General features: G+C 34.9%; 3 protein-coding genes and 1 pseudogene across 4 annotated transcripts; all 4 read right to left on the reverse strand.

Annotated features, from left to right (window-relative positions):
* Positions 1–123: 123 nt before the first annotated feature.
* Positions 124–3,985, reverse strand: LOC126700377 (hexose carrier protein HEX6-like). Its single transcript, XM_050398497.1, has 3 exons — positions 3,578–3,985; positions 1,893–2,215; positions 124–1,392 (listed from the first exon to the last, which is right to left on the reverse strand). The coding sequence occupies exons 1-3, from the start codon at positions 3,705–3,707 to the stop codon at positions 319–321; spliced, it is 1,527 nt and encodes a 508-aa protein (XP_050254454.1). The 5' UTR covers positions 3,708–3,985; the 3' UTR covers positions 124–318.
* A 1,864-nt stretch (positions 3,986–5,849) lies between these two features.
* Positions 5,850–8,550, reverse strand: LOC126700379 (hexose carrier protein HEX6-like). 2 transcript variants are annotated; one of them, XM_050398501.1, is made up of 4 exons: positions 8,122–8,550; positions 7,368–7,690; positions 6,473–7,013; positions 5,850–6,352 (listed from the first exon to the last, which is right to left on the reverse strand). In XM_050398501.1, exons 1-4 carry the CDS (start codon positions 8,249–8,251, stop codon positions 5,946–5,948), a joined length of 1,401 nt encoding a protein of 466 aa, XP_050254458.1. In that variant the 5' UTR covers positions 8,252–8,550; the 3' UTR covers positions 5,850–5,945. The 2 variants fall into 2 exon arrangements, with proteins under 2 accessions (XP_050254458.1, XP_050254457.1); XM_050398500.1 differs by having other exon boundaries at positions 5,850–7,013; positions 8,122–8,549.
* A 729-nt stretch (positions 8,551–9,279) lies between these two features.
* On the reverse strand, positions 9,280–9,422 carry LOC126701285 (U4 spliceosomal RNA; annotated as a pseudogene).
* Positions 9,423–10,082: 660 nt separating this feature from the next.
* LOC126700376 (hexose carrier protein HEX6-like) lies at positions 10,083–12,687 on the reverse strand. Its single transcript, XM_050398496.1, has 3 exons — positions 12,442–12,687; positions 11,756–12,078; positions 10,083–11,415 (listed from the first exon to the last, which is right to left on the reverse strand). The coding sequence occupies exons 1-3, from the start codon at positions 12,569–12,571 to the stop codon at positions 10,342–10,344; spliced, it is 1,527 nt and encodes a 508-aa protein (XP_050254453.1). The 5' UTR covers positions 12,572–12,687; the 3' UTR covers positions 10,083–10,341.
* Positions 12,688–15,506: the final 2,819 nt, after the last annotated feature.

Genomic DNA, 15,506 nt, shown 5'->3' on the forward strand with positions numbered 1-15,506 from the left:
ATTACACTTATACCATACTTATAATCAACATTTTCTAATGATGGGTTTTGAGATTTTTTTTTTGGGACTATTACTTGGCTTATTTGATAATAAATAACCATTCCTTAATCCTAGTTAAAGGACTAGTAACAAAAATACAACTAAATAACTGAACTGAATGATAATTTCAAAGGAATAGCAATTCTATTGATTGTGTTTCTATTCCAGCTTACTAAATAGTGTTGTATCATACATTTAGAATTGAATCCCACCATCACCCTGTTTTGTATTTTTGGACCATGAAGGAGAAGAAAGAACAGAGGACTTGCAAATCATGCATCATGGTCCTTCTATCTTACTCTCTCCACTCACTTCCCCCACCATTCTCTTCCAAAACCAGTGCTTCCTCCAAACTTTGTCCATCTGTTCAATTGGCATATTCTTAGTCTCCGGCAAATACAAGTACACAAACACAGTCATCACCACCACCCATCCCCCAAAAAAGAAGAAAATCCCAGCCTTGAAGTGGCATAGCATAGCAAGAAAAGTTTGAGCAACTATGAAAGTGAAAAGAAAGCTCACTGCCACTGTAATACTTTGCCCAGCTGACCGAATCTCCAAGGGAAATATCTCACTTGGAACCAACCATCCCAATGGACCCCATGACCATCCAAACCCAGCAACATACACACATATCAAAATCAGAACCAAATATGCAGACCTTTTGTCTAGCCCACCATGGTCACCTAGTTGAGCTGCCATTATTGCACCAATAAGAACTTGTGAGATAAACATTTGAATTCCTCCTACTGTAAACAAAGCTCTTCGACCAAATTTATCCACTACAAGCATGGATATGAAGGTTGAGACAGTACCAACAATCCCAGTCATGACTGCAGATAAAAGTGATGCACTTTCACCTAAACCTATTGTCCTAAAGAGTATTGGGGCATAGAATGCAATGACATTGATCCCAGTCACTTGTTGGAAGAAGGGTATTGCTATAGCCATTACAAGTTGTGGTCTATATTTTCTTTGTACAATTTTCTTAAATGGGTTTTCAATGGTTTTGGACATTGAACTAGCTCTGATGAGATCATCTAATTCTGCTTGCACATCATTGGTACCTCGGACACGTTGTAGCATTAGTTTGGCCTTTTGGTGGTCATTGTTGCGTTGGATTAGGCTATTGGGTGTTTCAGGAAGGAAAATTGCACCTAGAGTTAGAATTGAGGCAGGGACAGAGGCCATTCCTAGAGAGATTCGCCAGCCCCATCCACCTTTGATCTTTTGTGTACCAAAGTTGATGAGGTTAGCCGATAAAGCACCGATTCCAACGCTGAATTGAAAGCCATTGTTGAATGCTCCTCTATATTTTGCTGGAGCCATTTCAGAGAGATATAGTGGGACTGCCTGCAAAGACAAAGTACTATTGTTGTAAAATAGAATATCCAATTCAAAGATCTTCTATCTTTAGAAGTATGAAAAGACAATGGTGTATGGTGGGAGAAGAAATTAATTATAGTGAAATTTTTGGTCATTTTCCTTTATAAAGTATCAAAATTGAATACCTTCTAGTGAGATAGAGTGTTTAAAACAAAAGTTTGGCTAGTCAATAAAATTTTCTGTTTATAAAGAAAGCAAACATTGTATATGGAATTGAAAGTAATTTATTTTGTATCTCAAAAAAAAAAAAAAAAAAAAAGAGCAAGTAATTTATTTTGAGTACGAAGGGTGAATGGGAGAGCATGTATTGTCATAAAATTCTACCATTATAAGTGAAAGTGGGTGAACACCATAATAACGGATGGAGTCTATATATCCAATCTTCTATACATACACATGCACAAACACTAAATATTCTTAATTGTGAATATTGTATTAATATAAATGCAATTTTCTTAATATGCTACCTGGTTTGCAAAGCCAACCCCAACTCCAAGCAAGACACGACCAAGTATAAGCATGGTGACATTGAAAGCTGCACCGCCTAGGGCTGCACCTGCGAGGAATGCAGCTCCTCCTACAAGGATTGATGGCATGCGTCCAAAGGCTCTTGTGACTGAGGAGGCGAAGAAGGACGCTACGAGGCCGGCCACGTAGAGTGAAGACGTGAAGGAAGTTAACAATTGGCTATCAAACATGCAGTAATTGCTAATCTTGGTGTCTTCTTTCATCTTAGTGAGCACTTCCGGGAAGAATTTCTTCAGAAATGAATCCATAGAAGTGACTCCACCTTCATAGTTATACAATGGTTGAACATAATAAATAAGAATGATAATAATCTCAATAATTTTTTATATTATAATCCAGATCCAGTGAATGGATGATCAACTCAAGCAAGCACTTTTTTTCGATATTTTCTGGATCCATTATGAAATTTAGGTTATCAATTGATATAAAGTGTAAGCCTGCCCAATCATTGAAATGTTAATTTATGTGTCTATTTATTTTTCTTCACAATGTCGGTGAAACCGTCATGATTCTATAATAGGAAGCACAACAACAACAATAATAATAATTACTATTTAGATAAAGTTTAGCTACAAAATTGGTTGTAGTCTAAAACTACAATTTTACTTAATAAAATAAACATTACTACATATTTTGAAAATCTAATAGTTAAATTGCATTTTTTTTAAGCTCTTAATATACATATCAAATTTTGTGTCAATTGGATATTATTTACTATATGATCTATAAGTTTATATTTTATGCATAATTTTAAATTATAAAAACTTGTAATTTAAATAATTTATTGATGACATAAATATTGATTTTCAATTTTTTAGAAATTTTGCAAGCATAAAGGATATAAAAAAAGGATGTAATCTAATGGTAGATTTGTCAAAATTCACTTCCAATAAAAAGATATTTAGTAAAGTTGTAGCCTAATTCTACGAGCCTATAATCAATTTTGTAACTAAACTCCGTTCTTAACAATTATTATATTTTATTTGTAGGATTCTTATTATATTTTGAACACACTATATATAATAACCTAATATGTAATAATAGTCACGACTAATTCTATGGTACCTCTTTGATTGTTTAAGATATATATGATAACCCAATTTTGGAGTATTTTGTTATCAATTCATATCATACTATATTAAGAAAATATTAGCTTGACCGGTAGGGATCAACATCATTTTTCCTAAACTAAAAAGTTAAAAAGTGCAAAACGACCAAAATAGACCCAAGGCAAACAAACGTGGAGGTACAAACAAACAGATATTTTGGAGTTACTAGCATTATATTAATGGTCTCTCACACAGAAAATTAAAAATTAAAAAAAAAACATTATAATAAAGGTATAATATTATGTGCAGTATAATATTGTTCATATAGACCAATATGTGACATCAGAAATCGGAAAACAAACAATCATCCAAGCTGATCCAAATATAACACCTTCAATTTCATAGCTAGCATAGCAATAAAGATAGAACGACTTTACTGAAAAAAAAGCTATATAGGCCTAAAGCTAGCATAGCATATATGATACATGTAACTGGTTGAGTATGTCAATGGATTAATGGCTAACTATGGTAAGAAGAAAGCTGACATGATAATTAAACTATATTGTAAGACGTACCTGAAATTCCAATATCATAGCCGAAGATAACACCTCCCATGGCAGCCATCATACAAGATAGGATCACAAAAAGGGTCATTCTTCCATTGTAGTTCCCTCCTTCGCTTGTTATTGCTAGACCTGTCGCCATGGCCTCTTTTTTTCCAAGTTCATTCACTGTTATCACTCACGACAAAGATTAAGAGAGTTCAATGTTGTGGATATGTAGAAAAAAAAAAGGCAGCAAGCAGTCTTCCTTGACCGGTAGAGATCAACATCATTGTTGTCAATTTGAATTGTCAAAACAAACAATGTTATCACTTATCAATGTATATTATAAACTATAGTATATTTTGAAAACTTCATGGGATATAGGAGCATGTGGTGTGGAATATTTCAAGTATATATGCAAGTTTGGAGTCTCATATGGGCTTATATATTCTCTATCAGACGCCATTTTACAAAATCAAGCATGACCATTTGACTTACTACATGTGTTGTCCGAAGAAAGGTAGATAAGTTTTTTTTTTTTTTTTTTTTTTTTTGGGAGGAGGATTACTAAAAATTAGAGAACCATCTCCACCACACAATAATTGGGTGGATGATCCATCATTTTTCCACGGGAAGAGATTTGGTTGTATTATTAGTATATTAATTTACGAAAACATCCTCATTCCCACTATAATTAAAACTCACACAAAATAATAATAATAATAAAAAAGAAGATTAAGTCAGCAAGGTGGCTAGAAAATTGGATAACTATCAACCAACCTAAAAGAACAATGGGATATACTGATCGCTTTCTCTGCTATCTCAGATCTTCATTTCCTCCCTTTAAAAGAAGATTTAGTGTCCGTTTAGAAACAACTTATCTAGTTTTTTGCTGAAAACTTTTTGCTGAAAGTGTATTAAAGTATACTTGTACCTTAAAAATGTAAGAAAAAAATGAGAAACATGAAATTTTAAAAAGCTGTATATAAAAGATAAAAGCTAAAAATTAAAAATTAAAAGTTGAAGCTGATGTCAAACAAACTTTAAATCCTTTCTGTTGGCATTAAAGGATGAGAAATTAAGAAACTATAGATCTCAGTGTGTTATAGAAAAAAGGAAATGAATATCCCTATCATGTTTTGCCCTTGTGATTATTAGTCTATTGTCAATTCAAGAAAATTGTTAGATACAAGCTAAAGAAAACTTCTCTATATAAAAATAAATAAAAAAGATGGAGAAAACTTTTGGATGAAAAGTGAACTTGGAGTTGCAGCTAAAATATTTCCAAGAATTGGCGATTGCAATTTGCTATTGCACTAATTTGATTGGACTAATACCTCTAACTTATTCACTCAAACTTAAGGTACAAGCTTAAGGATACCTTGAGTTTGGAAAGAAACTGTAACCGTGTAGAAAAGTAAGCTACAACAGATCAAATGTAGAATGAACTAGGCTTGACGTAAAATGTAATGACAAATGGTAGTTAGAGGGTGACGACATTGACCGCCAAAGGAGAGCGACATTGTTTGTCGAAAGATATTGGCTAAGGATAGTGTAGTGTAGTGGGAGCTAGAAGTCATCGATCGTTCAAAGTCAATGGTCAAATTCATTATTGGTTAATGGTGTACTATCGTGACTAGATGATTTGATTATTAACATGGCTTGTTAACATAGGTGTTGTTGACGTGGTAGATTTTGATGATGTGTTTGTGATGTGGCATATTTTGATGATGTGTTGGTTGATGTGGCATGCCAGAATGGTAGAGATGTGCTGTTATGCTAATTAATGTTGTAAGGTTATGTGACAAATTATGATATGTAGATGACTGAGCTAAAAAGAAGAGGATTCTCAAAACCTTAACTTTGATATCATGTTTAAATTTGAGAGAGAGAGAGAGAGAGTTGACATGGCTTGGCCTAACGATCTATGTCGATAGTGAAAAGCTATTGAACTTCTACATCTTTACAATATAAATTTGTGTGATACATCATTGACTTATCATTTAACAAAGGCTATTAGCAAGTGCTATTTCAAACCCAAATGGTAAGAAACCTTTGGGACTCTTAACAGATAGCCTTAACATGAATGTATTGTCCTATATAAATTAGTTAGTCGGATTCTTCATATCAATTTTTTCACTTCCAAGTCAGAAAACTAGAGAAACTTGTCAAGAATTTCATGTACAAACTCGTGTTTTTCAATTAGCCAATTTTCATACCAGTGTCAAGATCCTCACCTTCTCACATTATTATTTAACGACTTTGCAATATGCCTACATAAAAGAAGCTAAAACGGCAAGAGTAGAGAAAGCAAAAATGGAAATTCACATGGGAACATAGTAAGTATGAACTGATACAAAATAAGTAAACATATCATGGCACTTCCATCTTTCCATCTTCATTCACTTCCCCAACTATTCTCTTCCCCAACTATTCTCTTCCAAAACCAATGCTCCCTCCACACTCTATTCATCTGTTCAATTGGCATATTCTTAGTCTCAGGCAACAAGAAGTACACAAATGCAGACATCACCACTACCCATCCCCCAAAAAAGAAGAAAATCCCAGATTTGAGATGGCAAAGCATGGTAAGAAAAGTTTGAGCAACCATAAAAGTGAAGAGAAAGCCCACTGCTACAGTAATACTTTGCCCTGCTGATCGAATTTCCAATGGAAAAATCTCACTTGGAACCAACCATCCTAGCGGTCCCCATGACCATGCAAACCCGGCCACATATGTACAAATAAAAATTATGATCAAACTTGCATACCCTTTGCTAATCCCACCATAATCTCCAAGCTGAGCTGCCATAAGTACACCAACCATAGTTTGTGAGAGGAACATTTGAATACCCCCAATCATGAACAAAGCTCTTCGGCCAAATTTATCCACTATAAGCATGGATATGAAGGTTGAGAAAGTACCTAAAACCCCAGTGATCATGAATGAGGACAAAAGTGATGCACTTTCACCAAAACCAATTGTTCGAAGAAGTACTGGAGCATAGAAGGAGATGACGTTTATACCGGTTACTTGTTGGAAAAATGGAATTGCTATTGCCATAACCAGTTGAGGCCTATACTTACTCTGTAAGATATTCTTAAATGGGTGTTTAGTGGTTTTTGATATGGAACTAGCTATGATGAGATCATCTAATTCTGCTTGGACATCATTGGTGCCTCGGACACGCTGCAGCATTAGCTTGGCCTTTTCGGGATCTTTGCTGTTCTGGATAAGGCTGTTGGGTGTCTCAGGAAGGAATAGAGCACCTAGTGTGAGGATTGAAGCTGGAACAGCAGCCATAGCTAGGGAGATTCGCCAGCCCCAACCGGCTTTAATCTTCTCAGTTCCAAAGTTGATAAGGTTAGCTGATAGAACACCTATGCCAACACAGAGTTGAAAGCCAATGGTAATTGCTCCTCTGTAGTTTGGTGGTGCCATTTCTGAGAGATACAAAGGGACTGACTGCAAAAAAAAGTACTTGATTTTTTTTTTTTTTTTTTTTTTTGAAAGCAAAAAGTACTTGAATTTAGAACAACATTTTAGCAACAATCCTATTCAAAGATTTACCGATAAAGATATGAGGGAAAAAAAAGTTCCTGTCCTGCTTTTGTATGCGTCTAATGTCTATGCATATAACCCTCACAGTTTCTACCAAACTCAATTTCAACATTCCTTACTTCTGATGAACATTAAGGTAACTTACTATCTGATCTCATTAAAAGAAGGTTCACAACAACAAAATATTCCAAGAGATGAACTCAAGAAGTTCTACAAAAGAAACAAATAATAAAGAAGAAGAAAAGAGTAACTTCCTACCTGGTTGGCAAAACCAACACCAATTCCAAGTAAAATGCGACCAAATATAAGCATGTACACATTCAAAGCTGCACCACCAAGGGCTGAACCAGCAAGGAATGCAGCACCTCCTAAAAGAATTGATGGCTTGCGCCCAAAGACTCTAGTGACTGATGAGGCAAAGAAGGAAGCAACAAGGCCAGCAATATAGAGTGAGGATGTGAAGGAGGTCAACAGTTGGCTATCAAATTTGCAGTAGTTGCTGATCTTAGTGTCTTCATTCATCTTAGTGTACACCTCTGGGAAGAACTTCTTGAGAAATGGCTCCATAGAGGTCACTCCTCCTTCATAGTTGCTTTCATAAATTAGTGAAATTGTTTGAAACTTCTTTGTGGCATGGTTGATTATATAATGACATTGCTTCCCATTAGCAATATTCATGGAGACATTAGCTAGTCATATTGATGCCGAACTATAACCAAAACTGAACTAGTAGGCAGATGGAAAGCTTAAACATTGAATTTTTTTTTGAATTGAGTACATGAATGTTTGTAATAAGAAAAACCTGATATTTATCTTGGACAACCTTAAAAGGCACTTGAAAATTTTAGTACGACATATTATATATACCATTGTCAACTTTATACAAATATGATTAGTATGGGTTTCTGAATTCGTTGCTAACATTGCATATATAAGAGAAGAGAACACTAATATTTTTATTTTATTTTTAATCTTGATGAAAGATGAATATAAAAGTTTAGCAAGAAAGGACCTGAAATTCCAATATCGTAGCCAAAGATAACTCCTCCCGTGGCTGCAATCATACAAGATATGACAACAAAGGGGGTCATCTTGCCATTATAGTGCCCTTTTTCACTTGTTATGGCTAGCCCAACTGCCATCGCTTCTTCCAAGCCCCAATACAGTAAACACAAACGCGAAAGAGAGAGGTGGACTGTGTGTCTGCGTGTTCAAAGTGGTAAACAAAAGAAAGAGCAGTCTTCCTTGACTAGCATCTGCATCAACATCAATGTAGAAAAAGTGGTAAAGTCAAAAGGAAACGTCATAGTTTCTGGACTTAGCGGAGCACGTGGGCTCATCGATCATGAGAATCACAGGTTTGGTTAAACTACTGAACCGCAATTGCAGAGAAGCCACTTTTCCAAAGGTTTGGAGAAGGATTTGATGTTGATGTGTTCCAAAACACTTCAACAAAAACTGAGCATTCTTCTTCTTTAAATATTTTAATTAAAAAAAAAAAAAAAAAACGTGAGAAAGGGAATGAGATTTTAATATAGCTCTACTAAAAAATCATAGTAACTTTTAACGACAAAATCAGTCTTTGTGTTTCAATAAACTAAAATCATAAGTTTAATTCATGATTACAATTTATAAAAACACCATATTATAATTAGTGCCCAATTTTTAAGAAAGAATATGACAAGTTATACTTTGAAACCGATGGAGTAGAATTGTACACCATGCCATCATTTAATTTTAATGGAGCCAGTCTCATAGTCATAGAAATACAACATGAAGACAGAACCTTATCCGCAAGTACACCACAAAAACATTTTCTTTTGATTGGCTGAAACTTTGGGTGGGCTATTGTGTGATGCCTGCATGTAACTATCATGTTCATGTCGGGCTCAGATATGTGCTCATCTATTGAATTGAATCCAAATCAACATACGGATGAGGACAGGAAGGGCCCAAAAATAATACAACCCAAAGTCTTAACCAAACCAAACCCATATCCATAATTTTTTCAAAAAAATATTAATAAAAAAAAAAAAAAAAAAACTGATTTTACAATAGTTGCAATTTAATCTTTTCCTTATTTTTTTTTTTTTTTGGAGGTTGGGGTTGGGGGGAGGGGGGGTTCTAATAAAATATATTGGAGTATTGGACCAGCTAATTGTAGGGCTTTACCCCGGAGGGAGTTATTCCAGAAATTCTCAAAGGCGTAGGTTGAACCCAGGCCCAAGAGGGGTTTGGAAATAGTTTTCAACCGGCAATAGACATGCCTTGGTTACAACCTCGCTAGCTGCGTAATTGCCCCAGCTCAAAGATTTTTTTATTTCATTTTATTGATAATTCAATAGTTACAAAAGACTCTTGACTATTTTTAATACGGATTTTCCAGCTTTCTTTTATCTAATGGTGGGCTTTTTTTTATTTCTGTTTAATTTTATTATATGTTTACATCTATGTGAGCTTTCGCCCCAATTAGAAAATGTCTTTTACGTACATTTTAAAAAATAATCTTAAAATTATGGTTTAAGGCAAATAGTCTTGTAAACAATTGATATTTCTTGATGTTTCTAACAAACACTTCAAATCTCCTTAAGATCAATTGACATCTCTTTCAAAAAAAGAAAACGATAAAGGCTGGAGAGTAAATGTGGTTTAGAAAACAGTAATTGATTATAAAGATAGTAGGGAACAGTTAGAAGGCAGACCACATGAAAACTACAGTTTATTAGTTAGCTTAAATTAAAGTTTTGTTAATAACATAATCATAGCCACAGTTGCTTAACAATCCACTTCCTCTAATTTTTATATGCTTAGATGGTTATGAACTTATGATACTATCTTGTGCAGATAATGGTTATATGTTAGTGTGGTAAGAAAAACATTATCCCATCAAAAATATTTATTACTTATCATCTAAAGAAGGCAATTAGCAAGTGCTATCTCAAATCCAAATACTTAGGACTCAAACCGATAGACTCAACTTGAAGATGCATACTGCTATACGGTTCCTTGATATAAATAATTTCTCTACTAAGTCAAAAAACTGGAGGAACTTTTCAAGAATTTCATGTACATGTTTGTGTTCCTTGATTTGTCAACTATCGGGAATATCCTCACCTTCTCACAACTTTGCAATTAGCCAACATAACAGAAGCTAAAATTGCAAGAAATGAGAGAGCGAAAATGGAAATTCTCATGGGAACATGGTACTTATGACATAAAACAAGTGCACATATCATGGTGCTTCCTTGTTTCTATCTTCATTCACTTCCCCAACAATTCTCCTCCAAAACCAATGCTCCCTCCACACTTTACTCATCTGTTCAATGGGCATATTCTTAGTCTCCGGCAACAACAAGTACACAAATGCAGTCATCACCATCACCCATCCCCCAAAAAAGAAGAAAATACCAGACTTGAAATGGCAAAGCATGGTAAGAAAAGTTTGAGCACTGATAAAAATAAAGAGAAAGCTCACTGCTACTGTAATACTTTGCCCTGCTGATCGAATTTCCAATGGAAAAATCTCACTTGGAACCAACCATGCTAGTGGCCCCCATGACCAAGCAAACCCGGACACATATATGCAAATAAAAATTATAATCAAAGTTGCATACCCTTTGCTAATCCCACCATGATCTCCAAGCTGAGCAGCCATAAGTCCACCAATTATAATTTGTGAGAGGAACATCTGAACACCCCCAATCATAAACAAAGCTCTTCGGCCAAGTTTATCAACTATAAGCATGGATGTGATGGTTGAGACAGTAGCAACAGCCCTAATCACGATTGCAGAAAAAAGTGATGCGCTTTCAGCTAAACCCATTGTTCGAAAAAGTACTGGTGCGTAGAAGGAGATGACATTTATTCCGGTTACTTGTTGGAAAAATGGAATTGCCATTGCCATAACCAGTTGAGGCCTATACTTTCTCTGTAAGATATTTTTAAATGGGTGTTTAATGGTTTTTGATATGGAACTAGCTTTGATGAGATCATCTAATTCTGCTTGCACATCGTTGGTGCCTCGGACACGTTGCAGCATTAGCTTGGCCTTTTCGTGGTCTTTGCTGTTCTGGATTAGGCTGTTGGGTGTCTCTGGGAGGAATACAGCACCTAGTGTAAGGATTGAAGCTGGGGCTGCAGCCATGGCTAGGGAGATTCGCCAGCCCCAACCGCCTTTAATCTTCTCAGTCCCAAAGTTTATAAGGTTTGCGAATAGTATACCCAAGCCAACACAGAGGTCAAAGCCAATGTTAATTGCTCCTCTGTAGTTTGGAGGTGCCATTTCTGAGAGATACAAGGGTACTGACTGCGCATAAAAAGTCTATGTTAGAAAAAAATTTCGACAATTATCAAATTCAAAGATATTCCAATAATTATACAAGAATGATTATGGGAAAAAAAAAAAAGAAAAGAAAAGAAAAGGAGAATAAAATATTTTGTCATGTCCTGCTTTTGTGTGTGCCAATACGTATAACCTTCACAATTTCTGCTAAATTCAATAGCCACATTTAACTTCTTTTGTCTAATTAACATTAATGTGACTTACTAACGTATCACTGATGCTGTTTAAAGAAGGTTAAAAAATTCTTCCAGATATGAACTCAAAAGACTTTCAAAAAGGGGAAAAAAGAGAGTAATTTTACTACCTGGTTGGCAAAACCAAGACCAAATCCAAGCAAAATGCGACCAAATATAATCATGTACACATTGAAAGCTGCACCACCAAGGGCTGAACCAGCAAGGAATGCGACACCTCCTACAAGAATTGATGTCTTGCGCCCGAAGGCTTTAGTGACTGATGAGGCAAAGAAGGAAGCAACAAGGCCAGCAATATAGAGTGAGGATGTGAAGGTGGTCAGCAGTTGACTATCAAATTTGCAGTAGTTGCTAATCTTGGTGTGTTCATTCAACTTAGTATACACCTCTGGGAAGAACTTTTTGAGAAATGGCTCCATAGAGGTCACTCCTCCTTCATAGTTGATTTCATATGTTAGTGTCTTAGTGAAACTATTTTAAACTTCTTTTGTAAAGTGGTTTATTAGATAATGATATTACTTACTAATAGTAATATTCATGGTGATATTAGCCATTCATATTGATGCCAAATTATAACAATAACTGAATTAGTGAGCAGCTGGAAAGGTTAAATCACTCTTCCTTTGACCTTAACTGAGTACAATGTTTGTAAAAACAAAAACCTGAAATGTGTCTTTGACAACTATGTGTTTCATAATTGATGGCTAACATTACATATATGAGAAAAATAACGTTAAGATTTTTATTTTTATTTTTTAAAATCCTGATGAATATAAAGGTTCAAAAAAGAAGGGACCTGAAATTCCAAGATCATAGCCAAAGATAATTCCTCCTGTGGCAGCAATCATACAAGATAGGACAACGAAGGGGGTCATTTTGGCATTATATTGCCCTTCTTCACTTGTTATGGCTAACCCAACTGCCATAGCTTCTTCCAAGCTCCAACACACAGTACACACAAAAATGATAGGAGAGAGAGAGAGAGAGAGTGTGTGTTCAAAATAGTAGGTTCAGAATAAAAAGAGCACTCTTCCTTTACTGGCTAGCACCAATGTTATGAACGTGGAAAAAGTCGAAACAAAAAATATTTGTTTTTGCACTTAAAGTGGAACATGTGTTCTATCAACTAGTGCAGAGTCTTGTAAGCTTTATTGTCGGCCACATGGTTGAAGTGGTGATAATGATCACCAAAAAAGAAAAAAAAAGTATTTGGCTTTTTGAAACGCATTTTCATTAAGGTGACGATTGCCTCGACTCGAATAGAGTATATAATAACAAGAGAAAAATTTGTCTCGGAAACAAACGTTGAATTAAGTTTGGTTCCAACTTTCAAATATGTTTGGAATTATTTTTTACAGATCATTACATAGTAATTTATAAAACTATTTATGCATAGTATTTAAATAAGTCATATGAGCTATTAACAAAGTCATGCAGGTAAAATTATACATGCATTGTTTTTTTTAGTTGTTACATAATAAGTTGAAAAAAGATAATTTTAAACATGTTTAATACTAAAATTTTTCTTTTTACATCTACATTATATATTCACAATTAATGCACGTATGTGCACAATTTAAAAGGCAAAAAAAGGGAGAGAGATCTGTCTAAAACATGAAAGTAGGTGCTTAAAAAGTGGATGAAAGTAGCAAGAGTTTCTAATCAATCTCATGACATGTACGTAGATAGGCTCATTTGTTTCTTTTTCTCTTATTTTGGAAGGACATATTATCTATATCTATTTATTTTTAAAAGTAGAAACGTAGTATTTATTGTTACTACGCTCCTATTGAGTCATCTCAGCGTCATATCATTTACCTATTTCCAACCATTTCTCTCCATTATTTCCAACCATGATGTCTCTTTTACCTTTTTATCTCTCTACTACTCTCAAACTTAATCATTCTTTATCTATCCCTTCCTTTTCCTTTTATTTTGACTCTTCTTCTCCCCATTCTATTATATAAATATGTTATTCTCTCTCCTATTTTATACATATTTTCCCACATGAAAAACTTTATTACTCTCTCTTTCAAGTTTTATTTTTGTGCGATTTTTTTTTTAATCTCTACTTTAAATTTATGAATTTATGCGTTCTTTAGAATTTTACTTCAAGTATTTGGTTTTTTTTTTTTTTTTTTTTTTTTTTTTTTTTTTTTTTTTTTGAGAATCAACGGCAGAATTTTATTCAAAGAAAGAATAAGTTTATACAAAGTAAGGCAGCATAAAAAAAAACTATGCATGCTAAACCTGTACTAGCTACATAGCTTTCTCTTCACCAACAAAACAACAACTATAAATAAATAAGTTACATCAAGGAAAGCCACAGAAAAAACAAGACTATCTAACTATTCCTCAAGACAAAACTCCATAATTAGCTTCCAAATATTCTAAAGCACGGGCTGTAGCAGACATGGCTAGAAAAGGGGGATCAGGTCGTGGAATACTGAAGCGAGCCTCATTTCGCTTATTCCAAATCATCCAGCTGGTTGTGAAAAGTATTACAATCTCTAGGTCATTTTTTCTTTGCATTATTTGATCAGCCACATTCACAAATAAGAGATTTGTGTAATGAGTCATGATCTCCCTCAAACATGAAGACATCCAAACCTTGTCAGAATATGTACATCTTAGAATGACATGGTCTATTGACTTCACCCCATTCTCACAATATTCACATCCAGCATCAAACAAAATTCTCCTTCTAGTTATATTAGCTTTAGTAGGCAATATATCTCTACAAGCTCTCCAAATGGAAGTTTTGATTTTATTACATACCTTGATTGCCCAAATCGCTTTCCAAAATTTATTGCTCTGTGAGTGATTGGATGATTGGCCATGAGAAGATCTCACTTGTTAAGTTTGGATCATCTTATATGCACTTTTTACTGAATATTCACCTGTGTTTGTGTATGCCCAAATTTGGATGTCTTGCACCACTCTATTGCTCAATGGGATGGATTTGATAACCACAGCTTCATGCGAGAGAAATACATGATCAATCATGGATACTCGCCATGATCTTGTAGTTGGATCAATGAGGTTATCCACTGTGGCTATTGTTGACATTGTGGAGCACAGGGTTACCACCTTGAATGATGGTGGGGTTGGAAGCCATCGGTCTTGCCAAATTCGAATTTTATTTCTGGTTCCTACCTGCCATCTCAATCCACTGTCCAAGATAGATTTGGCTGCTACTATACTTTTCTATGCAAAACTCCCTGAATTTGGTGATGGGGCATCTAAAAAAGATGTATTGGGAAAGTGCTTTGATTTGTAGACTCGATAGAACAAGGAGTGTGTGTCTTTCAGAATCCTCCATCTTTGTTTAGCTAACATGGCTAGGTTGAAAGAATGAAGATCCCGAAACCCAATTCCTCCCATCGACTTGGGCATACAAAGTTTAGACTAACTCAGCCAATGTACTTTCCTTTCTTGTGTCTCTTGACCCCACCAAAATCTACTCATCATCCCTTCAAGATCTTTAAGCAAGCCTTTTGGTAGCAAAAAGCATCCCATGGCATATGTGGGGATAGCTTGTGCTATGACTTTAATCAAAATTTCTCTTCCAGCTTGAGACATCATCTTTTCCTTCCATCCCTTTAGTTTACTCCAAACTCTTCCAATGATTGGAGCAAAGGCTGATTTTTTGTTACGTCCCACTATACTAGGCAGCCCTAAATACTTCTCATATTCTAGGACTGTCTCGGCACCCAATGCTTGTTTAATTGATTTTTGGGTCTCTAATCCAGTATTGCTACTAAAGAAAAGAGAAGTTTTGTTAGTATTAATCTTTTTTCCTGAAGCAACCTCATATAAATTAAGCAAAAAATTGACCTATTGGCACTCCTCTACTGAGGC

The sequence above is a fragment of the Quercus robur genome, chromosome 9, assembly GCF_932294415.1.
Source record: "Quercus robur chromosome 9, dhQueRobu3.1, whole genome shotgun sequence".
Classification (NCBI taxonomy): Eukaryota; Viridiplantae; Streptophyta; class Magnoliopsida; order Fagales; family Fagaceae; genus Quercus; species Quercus robur.

Bases quoted from the DNA above. Each gene is read 5' to 3' on its own strand.
- LOC126700377 (XM_050398497.1), bottom strand. From the start codon at position 3,707: ATGGCGACAGGTCTAGCAATAACAAGCGAAGGAGGGAACTACAATGGA. The intron at 2,216-3,577 runs GTACGTCTTACA...ATAACTATGAAG, and splicing joins CTATGATATTGGAATTTCAG to GTGGAGTCACTTCTATGGAT. The intron at 1,393-1,892 runs GTAGCATATTAA...TTGTCTTTGCAG, and splicing joins GGGTTGGCTTTGCAAACCAG to GCAGTCCCACTATATCTCTC.
- LOC126700379 (XM_050398500.1), bottom strand. From the start codon at position 8,251: ATGGCAGTTGGGCTAGCCATAACAAGTGAAAAAGGGCACTATAATGGC. The intron at 7,691-8,121 runs GTCCTTTCTTGC...GCAACTATGAAG, and splicing joins CTACGATATTGGAATTTCAG to GAGGAGTGACCTCTATGGAG. The intron at 7,014-7,367 runs GTAGGAAGTTAC...TTTTTTTTGCAG, and splicing joins GTGTTGGTTTTGCCAACCAG to TCAGTCCCTTTGTATCTCTC.
- LOC126700376 (XM_050398496.1), bottom strand. From the start codon at position 12,571: ATGGCAGTTGGGTTAGCCATAACAAGTGAAGAAGGGCAATATAATGCC. The intron at 12,079-12,441 runs GTCCCTTCTTTT...TCAACTATGAAG, and splicing joins CTATGATCTTGGAATTTCAG to GAGGAGTGACCTCTATGGAG. The intron at 11,416-11,755 runs GTAGTAAAATTA...TTTTATGCGCAG, and splicing joins GTCTTGGTTTTGCCAACCAG to TCAGTACCCTTGTATCTCTC.